Consider the following 21,167-nt stretch of genomic DNA (forward strand, 5'->3'; position numbering starts at 1 on the left):
GCAAATTCGTCTCTCCTTCATATTTTAAGTAGCCATGATCATTGTAATTGTATCAACACGAATTTATGACACAATCGTACCAATGACGGCTCGCAAATTTAAACAAAAATCAATTGTATGTATATAATTTATCACGTTGAAGATAAATGCCGAAAGGAAGGTAAGCTCTACGTATATCGTTAACGGTTACTGATGAACACAAATTCTGAAAGATTTACAAAACCGAGAATAAAATAAAGTTAATTTTTGTCCAGGAGAAATAAGGGAACTTTAATAACCTGACTCCAATATTATACATAGAGGTCGCTGGCAGTTAATACCAATTTGCCAATCTGCTTTTATTTAATGAGTGACTAAATATGTATGTAGATTTAGGTCATTATACTATTTGGCTATAGCAAAGCAGGTATGTAGAAAATAATAAATAAAAAACAGGTTTCCATGCCGACAATGGCGTATAATACTTTTAATGAATAGATAAATATATTACAAAACGAAATCTGTTTAACTGAAGAGCAATATGAGCAAACTTACAATAACACCCCAACACAACTAAGTGATCTACGTGAAACATCAATCTGTGTACAATCTCAAGTACAAGACACAATTAAAAGAAATATGGCTTCTTCTTTCGTTTAAAAACATTACCATCTTTCCGAAGCTGTAGAGTAATAAAGCCAAAATCAAGTGAAGGCTTTTACGGCAATATTAAAATGACTAGATAATTTATTCTGGGAAAGTAGAGAACGTCAAAAAGGACGGATTTTCTCTTGGCCTGAATCCAAAAAAGTAGCTGAAGTAGAGATCGTCGTAAATGGGAATCCATCCCATTAGACGTGAAAAAAGTCAGCTTTAGACTTTAAAACTTGTTAGTTTTGTACCATTACTTGTGGTGACACATGAAGACAGTGCGAGTCCACAGAAAACAAGACCAGAGTTGGGTCGTGGAAAAGTCAGGGTGCGCCGGCGTCCTCGCGGTGCACCGCCGTCACCAGGCTGTCGTCACTCGCGTATCTCTTCAGGCCAGAGGCACTGGCTTGACTGAAACAAATTATTAAGACTATATTTTATGGATATTGGCTAAATGACGTTTGGTCACCATTCAGATTGGGGGAAGCTTGAAAGTGGCGCCAGTGACTGAAAGGTTGACATGGAATCGGAATCTTGGTATGGTCACATAAGCTAGTGGGTGAATCGAATAAGGCTAAAAGAGTTATGATTGGACTGGTACAAAAAAAAATGGAAGAAAAGGAGTGACAGAATTAGTGGAAGATAAAAACCTGTTACGCAGACCACTAATAAAACGGGATCGGGTCATGAAGGAGGGAACATCGAAATCCCACTAGGCAGAGGACGAGATCAGCGGACGATACGAAAAGACAGTAGGAGCAAAAGAAGAGGCACGAAACACAGGAGAATAGCATAAACAAAGGAAAAGCATATGAACTTTAAATTCGACTGACATTGATGAGTATACCTTCCTGGATATCGTATTATTATACGAAAGACACCATTTTATTACTAGCTCAATATACTCCAGTCTTACCTGTATCTGGTCCTAGGCCGCGGGGTAGGGGCGAGCCGTGGCAGACGGTAGTCGTAGGTAAGCGTGCCGCCTGACCCCGAGCTGGAGCCGCGCCCTGACCCACTCGAGCTCTCCGACCATGTCAGCTCCGACAGACTGGGAAATGTAAGGACGTACATTTCGTCACGTCATCACGACACAAACGATCAAGTGACATGCCCAAAGATAGCCAGACTTACTACTTACTTACTACTACTACTACTATTCGTAGCTCACACGAATACGCTTGTTCTATGCAGGGGATCGAACCTGCAACAAGCTACGCACTCTGGGTTTAGCGTGGTAGCCTATCACTCGGCTATCCATGCAGATATTAAACATTGACACCTGTTACGGTCAGTTACCTGGTAGATATTGGTGGCAAGCGGTACGGCGGCGTGTAGATGTCGTTGCTCTCAGTATATGTGGAGGCGTGGATTTCCTGCTGGTAGAGCTCATACAGCTGCGCCAATTCCGGGGGCACGCCCACGCCCACCTCTGGGATAAACAATAAGTAATGTTATTAAAACGTGGGAATACTAGCTCCTATCTTTATACCTGGGTCTTAACTACTAAAATGCATTTCTCATAACGTAAAAGAAAACAAGGAAGTTGCTACGAAAATCTCGTAGCACATAGGTAGATCTTAATTAAGGGGTTAATTTAGTTACCGTAAGAACCAAGGTATCATTTTACCTGCAAAAACTATTTAAACTACGGTCGAGACAATAATTAGAATTTGATAAATAAATGGAATTTGCATATAATATGCAAATTCACATTCCTTATAAGACAATTAAATTTGATATTGCATTATCCTCGAAGAACCCTGACCCCATTCCAATAAAAACACATCTTTGGTACAAGGTAAAAATAATTCATCAGAGAAACGTACCGGTAATATTGATTACCTATATACATCTTTTGAGGGTTGTTTGAAGTATAAACCTTGGATTATCCATAAAATGAATGCTGACAAAATACGGCTGCGAAACTGTCGCGAACTACTATTACCGAAGTTCGGAGTAAGTACCTCAGTTTGTGCGACCTAGGAAACTAGGATCGATTGCACTTTCATTAGCCTAATTCAAAGTCTTCAGCCAGCTGCGCATGGGTGCCAACACTGAACACAGGTGTAGTCTCTGTTCCTTTACGCTCATAGCCGTAAGGGACGGCAATTCAACACGACCAGAGACAGATTGAGCGCAGAACCCACATTTATACCTGTCTTCCGAAAGCTGTGATATTTTATTCCTAAATCGCGTACAACATTCGAAACGTCGATGTGTGCCTTGGGATCGAGCTCGAGACTCTTGACTTGTCAGTCCTGCGGTCTTACCCTATAGATACAAATACCTATATATACTATAATAAGGTGTGAGTGTAACCTTGCAAGGCGCGCCTCTGTCGTGTGATGATCTCGTCGGAGAGCCGCCGCTGAGCGTCGCGTCGCTGCAGCGCGAGGTCGCGGCGCCGCAGCTCGTGCGCGCGCGCCGCCCGCTCCCCCTGCAGCGCCAGCTTGTCAGCCTCCAGCTCGTGAACTCTGCATACTAGCGCCAGGACTTCGCGCTCCGGACCGCTGCTGATCGTCGCTGGCAACTCCTGAACCGAAGTGGAATTAATGGAGGTATAATGAATCCGTTAAATAAGCCAACATGGTCTATGGGCATGGACATCGGAGCTGGACAAATGGAAAAGTGGACGCTGTCAAAACCTGGTTATAGAAGAAGCAGTCCATATTCTATGATTTTAGTTTCCTTAGACATCCTCGGAATAAAATGTTATATTCAATACCAAAACTAAAAGGTACATAATATAACTCAAGAAATCACTTCCCGATCACGTAATGCACAGACTTAGTTTCTTTTTAAATGCAGCTGTTGACCAATTACTGCAGAGCGTACTTTCCACTGTTTTCCGCCTTGTTTTAAGGAAGTCGGAAATGGATCGTTTTTTCCGTCTCGTAGCACTGGGTGCTAATGAAGCTTGTTTGTCATGCTGACAACGAATTGGCTGTCTGGTGATGTCGAAATTTACTTATAAAATATAGATTAGTCTTGCCTGTTCGAGCTGAGCTCCCCGCAGCCGCACTTGCTCCAGCTGTCTCTCGACGCGTTCTCTCTCTGTCCTCGCAGCCTCCTGCTCTCGCTCGACCGCTGCAAGCTCTGCCCACGCCTGCTCTACAGCCACCTCTGCTTCCGCACGTTCACTACTGCTAGTAGAAAGACCAGTCCCTCCCCTATTAACACATTTTAGAATAAATTTAACTTAGAGCAGTCAAGCTTGCCTCGAATTTCAAGTTTACTTTCGTTTTCAAAGAAATTTGATGGGTTGGCAAAAACAGTTCAGCATTGCTTTTTATACCACTACAATGTCATTAAAATAAAAGATGGTTATTACCTATAGCTTTGTTGCGTGCTAAGTCTTGATCCGGGCATATTGATTGGTTTGTAGAGCCGGTTGAACCTTGCCTCCCAGTGTGAGATAGCAGCGTGTTGCCGCTCAGCGTCTAATGCCAGTCCTAACAAATGACTGTCCAGCTCCATGAGTCGGCGTCGGAGTCGCATTTGCTGCTTGAATGTGGACACGATGGCTTCGCGTAGAGACTTTAAGTGAGCTGCACTTGCTGCTGTCTCCTCTTTGTTTTCTTCTTCTTCGACTCTTTGGAAATCCTTTGTTATGCTGTCGAAATAATCAGCAAGTTTATTAATATCGAAGAGTATGCTCTTGTCTTTGTGATAACTAATACACTTAATATTATTGTTTATAAATCGTGTTGCAATGAGTGAGTACCTGCTTTAAATTCATTTGGTAACAATTGTATAACGTTCTTACCTTGTTCGATCATCCTTCATTTTGAGTTTAAGACGAGCAATTTCCTCCCGCAGTTCGTTAATAACAGTTCGATACTGCGACAAGGGCATTGGAGTTTCTACTAATTCTCGTTCCACCTAAAAAGGAAATGAAAGTAATATTTATTCTTCTTCCTAGATTGTTTATACATAAATCTTTCTTGTAATGGCAAAGTTGAGATAGGAAAATACTTTTTCGTCAGGCGCATTGTAAATTCTAAACGCCTTATGAAAAAGTTATTTCAATTACCTACCTTCTTTGTAATGGAAGATGCTTTTTGAGCATAGTGCAGGGTGGATCGGGTGGTATCCCGGTGAGACCCGCCCGGCGCCACGTGGGCCACCATGGCGGTGCGGCAGCGCCCACCTAGCACTTCACGAAGCAACCGCGTTAGCTTCGAGTCCCGGTAGTTCACGTATCTAATAAGGATGACAATACAATCAGTATATCTTGATAGTGTTCTAACCAAACACTTGAATAAAATTGTAATAAAAGAGAGAAGAATAAAAGAGAAGTGGATTGGTTTGTTTTCTCTACAAATAAACTAGCGATCTTTAGAGTAAAGTTATTTTAGTACGTTATTGCTGGGAGAATCACTACAGGCGCTGAGAAAAGCACTGAAGAAAATATGTTTTTTTCTTCTTATTTATTTATATAGATAACGGAAGAATATACATCTTACCTTGCACCACCAGACAAAGCCATGATACAGTTGCCGAGGGCCAGAAGAGATCTGTTTATGTGGGCTCCCTCAAGGCGCCGAGAACGCATCCCTGCTCGCTCTGAACCAGCCAAATCGATGAGAAACAATCGACCACGTTGCGTACCATTCTCTACTTGTAGACTGACGATTACACTGTAAAAATTGAATTTATTCATTTAATATTATTAATGAAAATAAATTGATGTTCATGAAGATAGGGTGTGTACTACTGCGTAGTGATAATGTTGCCAATTGAGAGTTTAAAAAATGCTTCAAATTTCATTTACATTCTTGGTATTATTAGCGTTGCTATCTTTGTAAAGGCGTAGAAATTATAAAAAAACAGAGCCGCATTTGAGTATTGAACAATCGCCTGAGAGATCAAAGCCTACAACTCCTCCAACCTCCATAAGTAACATTATTGCTATTCTGGTAGAGAGACACCGCCCTACGCCATAGAGAACTATAACACTACCACAACTGCAAAATTTTTATAACTATAACTATATTTGCAAGTAAAAATAATACAAGGTTACATGCCTAAGAAGAGCATGTCCTCTGGAAGAGTGTTGATTAGCATGCGTGGGCTCCGCAGTCCGTGAGCGGTCACCGCGAGCCAGCAGCTCAGCAACATGCGCCGCGCTGTTCGCCTTCACCTCGCTCAGGCCGGCCACCACCGGCGCCGCACTGCCGCCCTCGTCACGCAGCTCCAGGGGACCAGCCCCAGGGTTCAATAGGTCCCGGATGTTCTCGTTGTAAATCTCCAAGTACGACATCTTGACCTGTTTTGGGAATATGCTTAATTTTGGTATCTCGACAAATGGCAATGGTTAGACAATGCCTGCAATGTCCGATGGGTAGGAAAATGATTAATTGACGACTTTTGTACTGGTTTCTAAATTACCTACCTAATTTGAAACTTAACGAACGTATGAGTAAAGTAAGCGAAGGAATAATTGAGGGTCACGTGAATTAAGGGTAAACGGCACATATTTACTATCGACAATTGAACCAATAATTTATTTGGATGTCACGATGACTTTCCATTGGAACAGTAATTTCTCGGTCAGCAGTTTGTTTCCATATTTGTCAAACATGGTGATCATTACGGGATCATTAGTCGATCACTCAGTAAACTTTAACAACCGCTTATTGATTCCGGGTTATGAACAGTAAACATTCATTTCGGAATACATGAATATAGAATCGAATACTACGAAGTGTACTGTATGTCGAGCAAATAGTAATTTTGATCATCATTGTAGATAACACTGATGGATAACTTCTGTGAATTAATATATGCATGCCCATACCTACTGAATGAAATGACAATATCTATATAACATCATTTATAATATTTTCTAATGCAAGCAGATTTGCAGAACTTTTTCACCAGCACTTATTGTGCTAGACCTAGTTTTATCTGGTCTAATCCATTACTTCCTTTTTTGTCCCCCTGCCAGGCAAAGGCGTTCATCCTATGCCATGTGCTATGTAGTAGTACTGAGTTCTGACTGACTTGGCCACAGATGCTAACTTGCAAATTTGGCTTTGCTTCGATTTTTTTAAAAACTATAGGTACGTTTTGGCATTACTGCTTGCACATGGGGTGCCCTGAGATAATGATAATTACGTCAACAATCAAATACCGTTTCTTCGACTTAAAGAAACAATATATTTTCTCTTCCACATTAAGAAACGTTCAAGGCCAATCGATAATTTGAAAAGGGTGTCTAATCGCCGCGTAACAATCATCAATTATTAATGGATCTACAATAATCATTTATAGTAACTGGCATACAACGGCATGCGTCAGGAAATATTAATGCATTGACACACATGTATGTAAACTATAAACAGACAGTTACATGCACGCACGACAATGCTGTAATGCACTGAAAACATTAACAATTAACTTCCGTTGAAAACAATTTGTCTGTACTCTGCCAATACGTCCGGCAACCGATATTTTAAGACTGCATATAAATATTTATACTATGTATCTTGTACATGCATGTCTACATACTTATACATACAATATACATATTATATCGTCACTACAAGTCTAAAAGGCGATGATAAATCTGTAGCAGCTTCTTCACTGCACGATCAAAGAACATGTCTGTGTTTTTTTAACTCCTCAATGATTATTACAAAAGTATTTCTATTAAAAATAAAGTGTCTAAAACTTCCATCCTATTTATTCTTTCCTATTTTATGATACTGGAAAGAGTTTCCAAGGAAAGTGAGTTTCTAGGATTCTATACGCTAAAGGTCAAAAGGAACCCTATTACAAACTTAGAACACTGTACTAGTTTTGCTCTTGGGTGACAAATTTATGAGTATTTCATTTGTACGAAACCCGCGAGTCAAGAGTCGCAAGTCCGACTTGCACTTGACCGGTTGAATTAATTACGTTTCAGTATATCAATAATTGTATTCAGCCTGTAATATAAGGGTGCCCTTGAGCTTGAACCATCATATTTATTCAAAACCAGCGAACATGCTACTAAGGTACCCATGGAATTAATCACTTTATCAATATAATTAAAACGAAGTAAAGTAAACCAAAGCTTTACTCTGGCCAAACAAATTATAACGTAACCTAAAACTGTCTAAAAATAACTACAACTAGCTGTGGCCCGCGGGCCCGCCCGCTACTAATCGAAAACGGTCTCACAGGAAAACAAAATCGGGATATAATCTACGTGTTAACCCTGGTTATAAACTATCTGTGTACCAACTTTCATCTTAATAATAATAATAATATTGGACAACATTTACACAACGCCATCTGGTCTCAAATTAAGCAGAGCTTGTCTTATGAGTACTAGACAACTGATAAACATACTTATATAGTTCTAAATACATACATAATATAGATAAATTACACCCAGACACAGAACATCTAAATCCTTTAAGAACGTTCCGGTTTTGCGTAATTAAGGAACAAACATTCATACATTCAAACTTGCGCGTTTATAATATCAGTAGGAAGTCAGATTGGTAATTCTAGGGTTAGTGAAATAGGTCATAAGGAAGTATTGTTTTACGAAATGTTTTTGACCATTCGCTTTAGCAGTATGCGGCAAGAAATACATCATTGCAGTGTTTGTTATCAGATGAAGCACAAAGCGGCCGAATTGCCATGTATAATGGGTATGAAGACCACGCGAAACTCCCTTTATACCACTTAATTACAACTTCACATTTTCAGGGCCCCAATTCTGCAATTTACAATGGCCGATGAAGGAATGAAAACTGACTTAAAATGTCATTTTTTGTATTCTCTTAAGCATTTTTCTACATTTTAATTGAAAATTCAGTACGGGACGGCTAACTCAAAGTCAATATACAATGAATTTCTAATTATTGTGTTGGCAAAATGCTTAGAATATAGGAATAATATCAAATTTAATCAAATTGCCATTCATTCATCGGCCGTTGTAAAAAGCAGAATCGGGGCCCAGAAAACGTTCACATAACATAATAGATTAGTATTGAAAAAAATTTACTTTTCTTTCTGTGCATTAAAAACTAGCTGACCCAGAAACCGTTGTTTTGCCTATTTCTAGTTGTATTTATTTGTAATGCACCATTATAAAAAAAAAAACAAAAAAATTCGTCCAACACATAAAATATAATTTTTTAGTGTGTGCAACCCTTAACACTAAGCGGTATGAAAAATAGATGTTGTTCTATTCTCAGACCTATCCAATATGTATACAAAATTTCTTAAAAATCGCTCAAGCCGTTTCGGAGGAGTACGGTAACTAACATCGTGACACGGGAATTTTATATATTAGAAGATTTGTGTAATATATTTTAATTGTTATGTTCAGTCATTTTTAACGATAATCGATAAAAGTTTACACTTAACTAAGAAAATTAATTTTATAACAATAGGTATCTAGATAATATTTACATTTTTAAATTACCTTAGATACTTAAAGGGGCTACAACTTTAATGGTAACTTCACTAGTAATTCTTTTTCCGAGTAGAAAACTGCTGCCATTTAAAAATTAATTACATACCTAGTATAGTCTCTTGGCATCCATAAACGTTTTTAATTTTGTTTATAGTAGCAACATGTATTTACTTTAAAATTGAATTTTCTTTTATAAAAGAAATTCCTGCTTCAAATATTTCATACTGATATGCGCTCTACTTTACAGCTTTCTTTATAACATTTGACTTTTTTCGTAATTAACATAATGCTGAAATAATGTGTAGCGACATTACTAAAAATGAATTATTCATGGGCCTTTTAATGCATTACACTGCTTAGGCATTAGTGCTATAAAAGAAAGTCTTAAATTATGCACGGTATTTTATACTAGTTACATTATATTAACGAATTAATGTTTAAATACCTCACCTCAACCTTTTTCATTAATTAGTATTCAAGGTCTTAATACTTGGTTCAGAATGTTACTGAACAGATCACAGGGTAAGTTTCTCGTGGAAATTTTCCATCGCAGTCTAAAATTAGATTTTCAGAACTTTGAGTCGACCAAACTCGCCTACCTTAGTTTACTTATGATAAACATAGAATTAACCAACGCTTAGAGTTTAGTTTACTTATGCATATATAAGCATAAAATATATTGCCACAATTTACATTGGCATAGAGAAATTCAATGTTATGATCATTTCGATTTTTTTACCTTAAATTATAGGCATCTCTTGACCTCAGAATTACCTAACCTTTGCCTTATACCATAGCATTATTAAGCAGCAATATTATAATGCATAAAAATTTAAAAAAAAACTTTCTAATTTTGTATGTAAAGATTGATATCACTTTAAAGATTTACTCTACGCCTAATGTAACCAGTAAATACGCAAAGGTACGCGTAGGGATTTCGTCTAAATATTCCTAATTGTATGTAGCATTTTGTGACCCTAGGAAATCATAGGACATTCAAGATAGGGAAAGGTGTACCGTTTTCTTTTGCACAAATGCATACAAGAAACTAACAAAACTACGCTAAACATATGTATTAAATTGACTCTGTAAGTAGTTACGTAGCAATCTGCAAATGTAAATACTCTACGTATCATCGTATAGGTAAGTATTGCTAAATAGCAATTTATAAACACTCTTTTTTACTTATTTATTATTCTAATATGACAAATAACTTTACACTAAGCCTAATATGATATTATAAAGACATCAATGATTAAATTATAGAAAATAATTCCATAAAATAACATGTTATAAGCAACAACTACAATGTATAAGTTGAGGTGTTCAGACATAAGGTCATAATATTGTAGAGATTTCGTAAACTGCGCTTAGCTTCGGTTTACCCGAACTGGGCTAAGGCCACTTGGTCTGGCCCGCATCAGAATGTCGCCCTACTAATAGCAAGCCTTATTAAATTACGATAATTGAGGGCGACCCTTTAACTGTGGAAGTGTGGACTGTGGGGCAATATTAAAAACAAACAGGCACACGCATTCGGACTGTTGACGTTAGACATAGTCAATAAACATGTTTCAATGGAGGTTCCTTATGTATTATGATCATTAGTGTAATGTTTGTACACCTGTTTGTAACTCGTTACCTATGGTTATTATCACTATCCAGCGGTCACGCTAGCATGCTTCGGTTAATAGAATGCCTCGTCTCACGTTAGCCCTGAATATTTTATCGCCGCTTTCTTACATTGACTGTGACGTAACCAAATTCACGAGCTCGTGAACTTGATTTGCCACACGATGGCCACACGCCTACGTAAGTCCGACGCGGACAGAAATAGAGAGATGCATTATTAAGGTATTGCTATGCAGATGGAACTAATAGCGGTGCGGTTCCTCGCGAATTGCTTTCTGTGATAGAAAACAGTTTTAATATTTGGCCTTTACCTTTCATTGTAGCATTACGATAATAAGTTAGTTAATGTCATTAAAACCCTTGTTATCAAACTATAAATAATTTAATTTATGTTATAAAAAGTAATTTAAGATTTATCCATAGGAGATAATCGATTCTTAATCATAAACCTAGATTTGAGGCCTGCCTTGGCCAACTTTTCAAATAGGTTAATTATTTTCTTTAACCAACATGTAAGTAGGTGTTGATGACACACGCCTATGGAAAAGGGGTACAAAGAGTGTTAGTATATTGAAGAAAAGCATCGTCATAGGTTAATGGTAGCCAAGGTGTCAATCACGCGAGCGGTGAGCCCGCGCTCCGCCGGCAATGACCTTGGTCGGCTCCACTACAGCCAACCTTACACCACTAACGAACATTTGATGGATATTGTCATTTACCTGGAACACCGACGTCCGTACTATCTGCTCATCTATAGATTAATCGATAAGATAGAGCCCGTGTTAGTCCGCCACGAGTTTAGGAGGCACTTGCACAAATTACTTACGGTCGCTACTCGCTACCAAATTAAAGAAAATTGATTTTTCAATTGGCCCAACATTGTTTTCATAAAGAGGTTTTGTTGAGTATTGTTTTATTGAGTTCGTACAGACCTGTGGTGTTTGCTTATACGGAAGTAGCACCGTCAATGCCTATTGTAAGTGCGTTAGTTCAATACATTGTTATGTTTGATAGCACCCTTTCACTGATTAGTGAAATTTAAAACATTCAAAAGAATTTACATACTTATTAGATTGCAGTATAATGACAGAGATGAATTAAATGTCTTCAGTACGTAATTAATTTACTTCTTTAATTGATTAACAACTTCCCTATTATATTTGCCAAATGCTTTTAAGCTGAAAATTTTTATAAACACTTCTTTTATTAAGCTATGTGGATGTGGTCTGAGTGGTCCATAAAATTTTAATTATTAAACTGCGGTTAGTTTGCATAATTGTTATTGTTGATCGTAACGAACGCCCATGTATTTCAGGGCGCGTGCAATTTAAGCTTGGCTCGTAAATATGCATGGAAAAATAGTTCAGAACTTCCGTTTGGTCAAGGTTGGAAATGGCGTCGTTGGGCGCGGCTCCCTACATTTACATACTCCCTACCCACACTCCGGACTTATAATCATTTCGTTCTATAAGAAGGTTTATGAGGTGAACGGTGTTTGTTAGCGCGACCTCTAAGTGAAGCTATCTGTATGATCATCTCACTTTTGAACTCGGTTGCTATCTCAACAGACTGTGATGTACCCGTTGATATGACATTGCTAGTTAATAGAGCTGTGATTTATCATTTGAGTTACGTAATTTCTGAAGTTTGAAATATCTCTCAGTCCGTTAAAATTACCTTCACGCTTATTTAATTCTCACTTTGTAGAAAATATTTACGTTATCATATACCGTCAAAATAAACATGATTTGAAAAGATTATAAGGTCTACTGTTTAAGATTTAACGTCAATTACTGTATACGTTAATACTTTTTACGACATAGGCTGTAATCTAGATCAAATCCAAAATGTTCCTTAATTAGAAATACAATCTCATTGTGACGTCATACGAGATAAACTACTATCTCTCGCGCTGATAACTTTTAATAAATATATTGTTCTATCTTTATATGCTTCACTGAGCAAACTATAGGGACTTCACATGAATAGGCTAAGCATTTCATTATCCCCTTGCTTTCAGACGCTGCCGAGGTCGCTTTGCACAATCATTGTCGCTTTTCGTAGGGAAAATCGAGTCAGGGCCGAGTTGCGAATCTCTATTAAATCTATTGTTACTTTTCACATGCATTGCCTATTGTCACGTTATTGGATTTTCTACTATCGCTCTTTTATATTATTCTGATGGAGCATTAAATCTTGTTTAGTCAATACTTTTGAAAGAAAAATTGTTATTGTAGGTGTTGTTGTATGTTTTTGAACTGCACAGATAGCTGAGTGGTTAGATCCCTATGTAGCACATGGACATAGCGCAGTTTCCTTAGAAGATTGATCGTCTGGAGGGGTCTTGTGAAGAACTGCGTAGATTGTTCAAGTAATAAAGTTGTTTCTGTTTGTTTTTTTACTCCTATCTATATTAGAAACCACGATGTCAACAGTATACTAGGATATTTTTAAATCTCGCCCTCTATTTAAACCCTTGCTACGTCCTTGGACAAGCATTTCTGTGATCTACAAATGATTATTCTAAGTTTGGAAGTCTGGTGCACGCAATTTGAATATAAGTGAAACATCCCGCGATACCAGGATTTAATGAATAGCAAACGATTCGTTAAAATAATAGGAAATTTGTGCCAGTGTGAAAGTCCACGTTAACGAACTTCAAATAGTACAGTGCTCTATTATGCTGTCATAAATACCGTCGTCAATCATAGAGCTTCCTCATGACGACAGGTGCTAGTCTATCATTAAATATACCTAAATGAGTGTTCAAAAGGAGTGTATTCTTTGAATTCTTCCGCCCACTATTATATACATGTTTTGGAAGTCACATTACATCGCAACATGTAATACATTTGTGTATAGATTGTCATTTGTCATGATATATTTGCGTTTCTCTTGGCACTAGTTACTTGCTCTTTGCGTATTCCGTTACATAAGTAGAAACTGGAAGCGTTTGAGATGATATCATAATATATACAATGTTTCGCGAATATATGAGGTAGGTACAAGAGAAAAAATATTGGCAGTCTTCAAGATTTTGTGCGACAGTAACATCTTATAGACAGTTAAAAATAATCGTAGACAATTTGGTGACGATAAAAAACGTGGTGCCGGGTAAAGGTCTACAAAACGTCACGAATACATAGATCGACCGACATGTAACAACTAAACACGTTTAAACTAACTAGGTATTATGTAGCTCCAACAAAATCAATGTCTAAAACTGCATAATAATGTGTTTATTTTACTACGTAAATATAATTTGAATAGCGTGACGCTTCAGACCTTGTGTTACATTTGTTCAGTCACATCGGTCATGAAACCGATGATATATCTAACAAATTACTATGGATAAGCAACTCGTGCTCATTTGTTTTAACTCTGTTACGCACTTACTTAGCATGTTTATTATCCATAAACATAATGACAAAGCAGCGATCAATCACAGTTGTGTATATCTGTCGTAATTTGAATGTGAGTAGGCTGTCGTACTTTCTAGAGTTTCTAGTGCATTTGCCGTGACATAATGGTTTAGTATCTATGGATTTGAAATGGAACACTTTTCCTCATTCACGGAAAATGGATTCTCTAAGAACAACGAGCTAGTTTAGTCCTGATAAATAGCAAGGAAAAAGAATTCCACGTACCTATATTATAATACTTACATGTAGAGTTTGGGAGTAATGAATAAAGGATTGGTGTTATTACGCATTCATTTTTGTCAATCATCACACTCCTGTCTTTTTTTCACTCATCTCTAGTACTCCTCGTCTCGGTCTTTACTTCCATAGCGGAATATATATTCTCCTCATAACGATTGCTGATCTGGCATCTTGCTCATCATAAATCTTTGCTTATTGCCATAAGAATACTTACCTCAAACAGATCAGGATGTTCGCTGTCTGCGATGCTTGCGAAAAGGTGGCTTAGAGCTCGCGACATGAGGCCCGTCATGGTGTATGTTTTGCCGGCCCCGGTCGCTCCGTAAGCGAACACTGCGCCGGCAAACCCTCGCAACGTGTCGCCCACAAGGGGGGCACATACTGCATCATAGACGTCCTCCTGTGTAGAACAAATGAAAATAATTTTTTTAAAGTTGAAAAGTTTTGAAGATTCCATTCCATGCAAGAAAAAGTAGTCCGCATTTGAAGATTATCCACGCTTTGTAGTGACTCTACAATTACGATCAGGTAACCTAGCCGTCAGTTGTATTCTTTTTTTTTTCATCCTTAACTGTCCCACTGCAGGTAAAAGGCGTACCTTAGATTTTCTCACTCGTTCCGTAAGTTGTCACTATTATTTAATTTAATCAGTCTTTATCGATTTATTTTTAAATTATAATATTATGAGAGATTACCCAAAGCTATGTTATGAAAAAAAGAACATTATATATTGAAACTTTACGCAATCGAACAAAAGATACTCTTGACATGCCTAAAATATATGTACAGTACTGAAGGACATTTTATAGTAAGTTTCAGGTAATTAAGTGGCTCATCACCACCAATTAACTGGTGTCACCGACCTTTATTTGTTATCGTTAACAATAACGAGACCGGTATAACGAAGCACTTATTATTTATTTACCAGTAAAGTGGTCCTGAATGAACGCAGTTCAAAGAGGGCTGAAACCCTCATTGGAATGAGCTCTGAACTTGAATATTTTATTGTATGCTCGTTTGTGTAATATCTGAAGAATAGCCTTTCAATATTTTGATATTTAATTATCCATATTTTTTACTATCCTATTACATCTGCAAATTCTGCTCAAAGTTTAATATGATCAGTTTTTCCATGTTATATTCCAGACTTGGTGCTAAAGTGGTAGGTTCACGTCCTATCAGACTTTGGCAGGGACGAAGATAATGTTTATTTCGTGCTATGTGAGCTTAATTTAATATAAATCACAGAAGAAAGATATAAAGTTTTTAAAAATACACTTATTAGATATTTTTCTATAAATATAGCTATTCTTTTATGTAAGTATCCCTGAATTTTACATACTTGAGTGCTGCCTTCGCCGAACACTCGGTCATACACGTAGTGCTTGTCGTTGACCCGCCGCTGTCGCAGTACGTCACGCCGGCTGTCGGCCTCCTCCTCCAGAACCAGCATCTAGCAACACCACAAACTCTACATTATGAGTACTTACGTTTTCAATGGGAAAGTTGAGCAAAAGTCCCCATCATTAGAAGTTCTATAAACCGGTATATATGCATAATATAATGATAAATTTATGCAGCTCAGCAATGTTAATCTGTCGTACTATGTCGTAGGGAAGCAATTGACTATCTTTTTTAAATTTTTAATTCCTTGGTGGATCAAGACGTTTTCTTCTGCTACGGCGACCTAGTAAAGGAATGGTGAAACAGGGCATTGGCCTGTCAGTGCAGGTTGAATATGCAAGAAAATATGAGGATTTTCACGACTAATGGGAAATTAGTTTAGACCGCCAACCAGTCTCCATAGATGCAGTTACCAAGGACGCAGTGTAATAGGATGAATAATTAATTCTGTAATAATCTGATGCTGTTTCCCTGTGCCATTTGTCTTTGACAATATGGCTGTCTAACTAATATAGAAACCATTTAGCTTCTCAGTAAGACAATGGCGAAAACGAGTAACAATATTTCTGCTGAAGTTATATTGTTGGCTATTTCTTTAATTCATTAAGAATATTAGTAAGCCAACAAACCCTTACTTACAAATGAAAATTGGAAAACCCACGAAAATCCACAATGTCATTTTTGTCATGTTTCAATAATATTTACCTCTACCAATTTCGTATTAAAACGTAAATATCATAGTACCTACGCCGCAATATGTATCTATATTATTTTTAGCTTATCTGTGACATAATAGTATATGTTTTATAGTACGTATATCTGATTGTAATACTGTGACGAGTCAAAGGTAAAGAAAAAATGTAATAAACATGTTTTTTATTGCAAAAAATACTGTTTTAATGTAAATCAGTATCTTTGTTATTATGATTATTAAGTAAGATTTATCTTTTTGTGACGTCATCGCGTCACTTGGATTGGACTTTGTTATTCTAATGAAATATAAAGTTGAGTTAAGTATTCAATACTAACAGTTGCAAGCAGCTTCGCCCGCTACAAATTGAAACTCTTACTCTACATATAAACCCAGATTATTAACTATTTGTGTACCAAATTTCGTCTAAATCCGTTCAGTGGTTTTTGCGTGAGAGTCATAAACATTCTTCCATACTTACAAACTACCGCGTTTATAATATTGGTATTATATTACTTGTGGTTGTTCCTACACGGTACTAGCTCCTACTACAGTATGTGTAACATTAAATATAGAGATGTTTTAAGACACGGTTATTGTTTTATTTCATAGCTATTTACTATACAGTATTTCACACTTATGTGCAACACGATAGATGGATTTGAGAATATAATGTAAAATGATATAGATGGAGTAGATGTGTGATTAAAGACAGAGATCGTAGAGTAACCTTATCGCTGACCACGTGCACGATGCGAGGACCTTCATCTGTTCGGAGCGGGCGCACGCGCACTGCCACCTGTTACAAAGTCACAAATATACTAGGTGAGTATAGCACATATACTAGTGCTGCTCGCGGCTTCCGCCGACCTGGATATCGGTTTTAACTGGAAAATATTGCTAGGAGAGTAATGATATTGCAGCTCGAACCTTATGCAAGCAATTAACGGAGGATAAACGTGCAGCCTGTCTTAATTCAAAGTGTCAGCTATCTAAATACCAAATTTCATGGAATTCGGTCCAGCCGTTTAGAGGTGAAGAGGTTACAAACACAGACACAAATATACAATCACACTCACATTTGCATTAATACTAGTGTGATAATCCGTACTCATTATTCCGTAAGAATCTTATTAAAATATGTAGTGCTTCTCGTTAAACTGTTGCGTTTGTTCATGCTATATATCTCTTATTAAAGTTAATTTATTTTAATTGTAGAAGGGAGAAGCCTCTCTACGTTGTTTTGTCTATCACGCTTTACGACTGCAATCAAATTACTGATGGTGGCATTGGTGGCCAAAGACGCTGTAGGTACCTAATTTATGTAGAAGACTAGGTACTAGGCGAATACAACATTAATAAAGTTTTCTAAGATCTTATGCAGTGTGCAGTTAGCGTGAGCAGGCTTACTGACTAGCTACACAGCCAGAATACCTAATTAAAGAACCATCGCCGGTAAACTAAGATGCTAGGTAACATTATTTATAAGTATAAGTATAATAAATGTAAAACAATTAGTTAGTAGATATTCTGACAAAACTACAGGGCCATAGATATAAGCGACTGATAAAGAAACAATTTAGTAATTATTTTACCTAATGATGTTTCCAATCAAAAACCAAGTTACTCGTAAAAGTACGTGTGAACACTAAATGACGAAGTTCTTAGGATTACTTTCGGAAAGTCCCCCAGAATTCCATAATATTCTAGTTCCAAAAATAGAACTTGGCATGTAAACTTGTCAGAGCCAGAATTAGAAAATCATAACTAGTAGTCCAGTTTAATTCTTAATAGGCTAGGAACTATACCGAGCCAAAACCATCGACTATAGGTAATTTGACCTAGGTTAGATAAACATTTTGAAATGAGCGCTAATACTGATATTCCAAAATAACTTTCCTTGACTTAGCCTTGGCTTCGGCGTTATGCTAAATATCTAAATATTTTGTCATTCAATCTTCTTAAGTTGACGCCCAGTCTTTGAATATTTAATAGAGCAAACTTGTTTACAGGCACGTTATTTTTATTATTTAATCAATTTGGTATATCTTAAGAACGAAACATCGATATGCAGGCCAACAATTTGGTATAAATGCATCGATTTAGGTACCTGCTTCGGTTATGAGTTAAGTAATTAAGTATGTTATTAATATTAATTTAATTCATACATTTATCAATATTAATTCATTTAGCAGAACAATTCTGTGTTTTGTTAGCAGAAGTGGTTCAAGAGTTCCCTCTTATCTGTAGGATAATAAGTGCAGATGCTAGTAATTACGTCTACGGGATTGTCCGAAAGGGTTACCGCGGCCCCGGTACTGAGAGCAAAGTCGGATTTTAGTCAGGAAAGTCCTCCTTTCAACTAAACCCAAAGCGAGAAAAGTTCTTAATTTCCCATCCGTAAAAAAACTAAGCTACTTAGGTACCACACTTTTGTGCAAATAAATAAAAGGTATCTGTACCAAAACCCCTCTATTAGATGTTTTAAAATTTTAATTTATTATTCATATATTCTCAAATGACAACTCTTATTCCAAATATGCAACAGTTCCTCTAAGAAAAGGTAGATTCAGTGCACTTCGAACTCTGACATGGTTACTAAGATAATTAGCAATTAATATAAAGATTTAATCTAGATAACTGTTACTGCCCAACCCTGTAGAGAGACGTCGTCGATGCGTAACGCATAGGTGAACCAATGTCAAACTATAGGTCACACATGAGACAAGATCATCTTTGATTGCGGTCAAGATTATGTACTTTAGAAAGTACATACTCGTACTAGAGTACATAAGTGTCATAATTGGCACATCATATAGGTATATTATGGTACCCGGCAAAATACACGTGTATCTATGTATTTACTTTTTTATGCAGCATGAAAGCACCTAACTATTATTAAACGTCTTGGTGTCAGTGCACAAATAAGTAGAGTGAGTCGAAACTCCTCTCTTCTTGGTTTGTATTTAAAACTAGTAGATGCCCGCGGTCCCACCCGCTGCAAATCGAAAATGATCTCGAGATCCTGGTTATAAACTATGTGTTTACGAAGTTTCGTTTCAATCAGTTCAGTGGTTTTTGCGAGAGAGAGGTTTGTACATCCATACATACAAACTTTCAGGTTTATAATATTAGTTGGATAGCTTAGGTATGTGGTATATAATTTTAGTTACAGGACCTAAGACTTTCTCAGTGCCCGCGAGTCGAGGTTTAGCTACCAAGTTCCGTGGGTTAGGTACCTACTAACTTTATTCATTCCTAGATTTCCTATTCTATTAGTTACTCTCATTAGGCGCCTAAGTGAATACTTTAACACTGAGGAAGTACTGTCTAAAGCTAAATTAATAATTCCTAAAGTAGACACTAAAGTTCACTCTTTGAAGAAGTATCTTCAAAGAGTAAAGTGCAGTTATTAAACTGCTATTTGCGAATTAGTTATAAACTTTATAGTAAGATAAAAACTTAATCTAAAAGTAGCTAACATAATTGTCATTAAATTGTGAGCCTAAAACAGATTAATCCAAATTAGAATAAGGTTTTAAAGGCTGTGAGAGGAGATTGAGATTCAAGGAGATCAGGTCCAGAAGCAGAAAATAATCAAACATCAGAAAATTAAGTTTACCATAAGTTTCTCCTCAGAGACAGTGCGGATGCTTCCGGATCGCTCAGAGGCAGTATGAACGCTCTGAGTCATGGCATTACTTCGTTTACCCAGACGCATTCAGGCACAACTACTCTCTTCACTACTATTTAACTAAAGTTAAAAAAAAACACTTAAGACTTGGGTCAAAAAGGTGAACAGAAGTTAATCCATGATTAATAAACTTCAAAGTCTGTGACCTTTAGATGGTAAAACGAGGGAAATACGTAAAATACTTCAATTGGTAGTCAAAGGTGCGAAGTCAAACGTTCTCCGCTCGCGTAGGTTCACGTGGACTGAGCGTTGGTCAAAATACAGCCTTCGGTTTGGGTGGTCGCTGGGGCAACAGCTAATCACCACAAATAAATGTTTCATGCGCCGTCATGTAAGGTTGTTATTAACAAACCTATATATTCAGGAGTTTAACGATGCAGCTCTAGGTACATATTTGACTTATGAAATTGTATCGTTATTTATTTATACTTCATCACTATCACTATTTACCTTAACAATCTGTGTTTTTTTTCTTATCTCATTATCAAATACTTACTATTAAAGGTACCTACTGTAAAAACACTTCTCAATAGTTTTATTTTTACTGCGAATTGATACGATAGATACCGTTAGAAACCATATTTTCAGTAGATAAAGAATCTGCATATCTACTTACACTATCCATCATTGCGTAAGATAGGTAATAATTGTACATTTAGGTACGGTACTATTAATTAGGTTTTCATCATATTAGTTGGAAGACCAATTAACGGGTAGTACAATAGCCACAAGTAACTGACGATCACGGTCACGGCCCAAGTATTCTGTGGTCAGAGACCTAACAAGAGCATACACCAATAGCTCTACTTTTTAATTATCTACCTGCATAACTTAACTTTTTGAACTGCTTTTTATTTAAGTGCGACCAAGTATGGTATAAGGTATTAAATATATTACGTAGGGAATCTTAAGGTTTATTTTATATTATTAAAACGGATTCTGTATACGTACGGAATTATAGATATAAGAAGGTACTTTTTACATAGCCTACTAGAAATTTGTTTTCGATTGTCAAATTGATCTCCAATATGTAGA

General features: G+C 37.0%; 1 protein-coding gene across 1 annotated transcript; it reads right to left on the reverse strand.

The window, feature by feature from the left end:
• Positions 1-436: 436 nt before the first annotated feature.
• Positions 437-21,067, reverse strand: LOC113492153 (kinesin-like protein KIF19). The gene is made up of 14 exons (XM_026869490.1): positions 20,061-21,067; positions 17,169-17,237; positions 15,686-15,796; positions 14,558-14,743; positions 5,661-5,902; positions 5,100-5,273; positions 4,671-4,836; positions 4,400-4,515; positions 3,965-4,246; positions 3,626-3,803; positions 2,953-3,166; positions 1,930-2,062; positions 1,547-1,681; positions 437-1,041 (listed from the first exon to the last, which is right to left on the reverse strand). Exons 1-14 carry the CDS (start codon positions 20,157-20,159, stop codon positions 954-956), a joined length of 2,193 nt encoding a protein of 730 aa, XP_026725291.1. The 5' UTR covers positions 20,160-21,067; the 3' UTR covers positions 437-953.
• Between the last annotated feature and the right edge of the window lie 100 nt (positions 21,068-21,167).

Source organism: Trichoplusia ni, chromosome 3, assembly GCF_003590095.1.
Source record: "Trichoplusia ni isolate ovarian cell line Hi5 chromosome 3, tn1, whole genome shotgun sequence".
Classification (NCBI taxonomy): domain Eukaryota; kingdom Metazoa; phylum Arthropoda; class Insecta; order Lepidoptera; family Noctuidae; genus Trichoplusia; species Trichoplusia ni.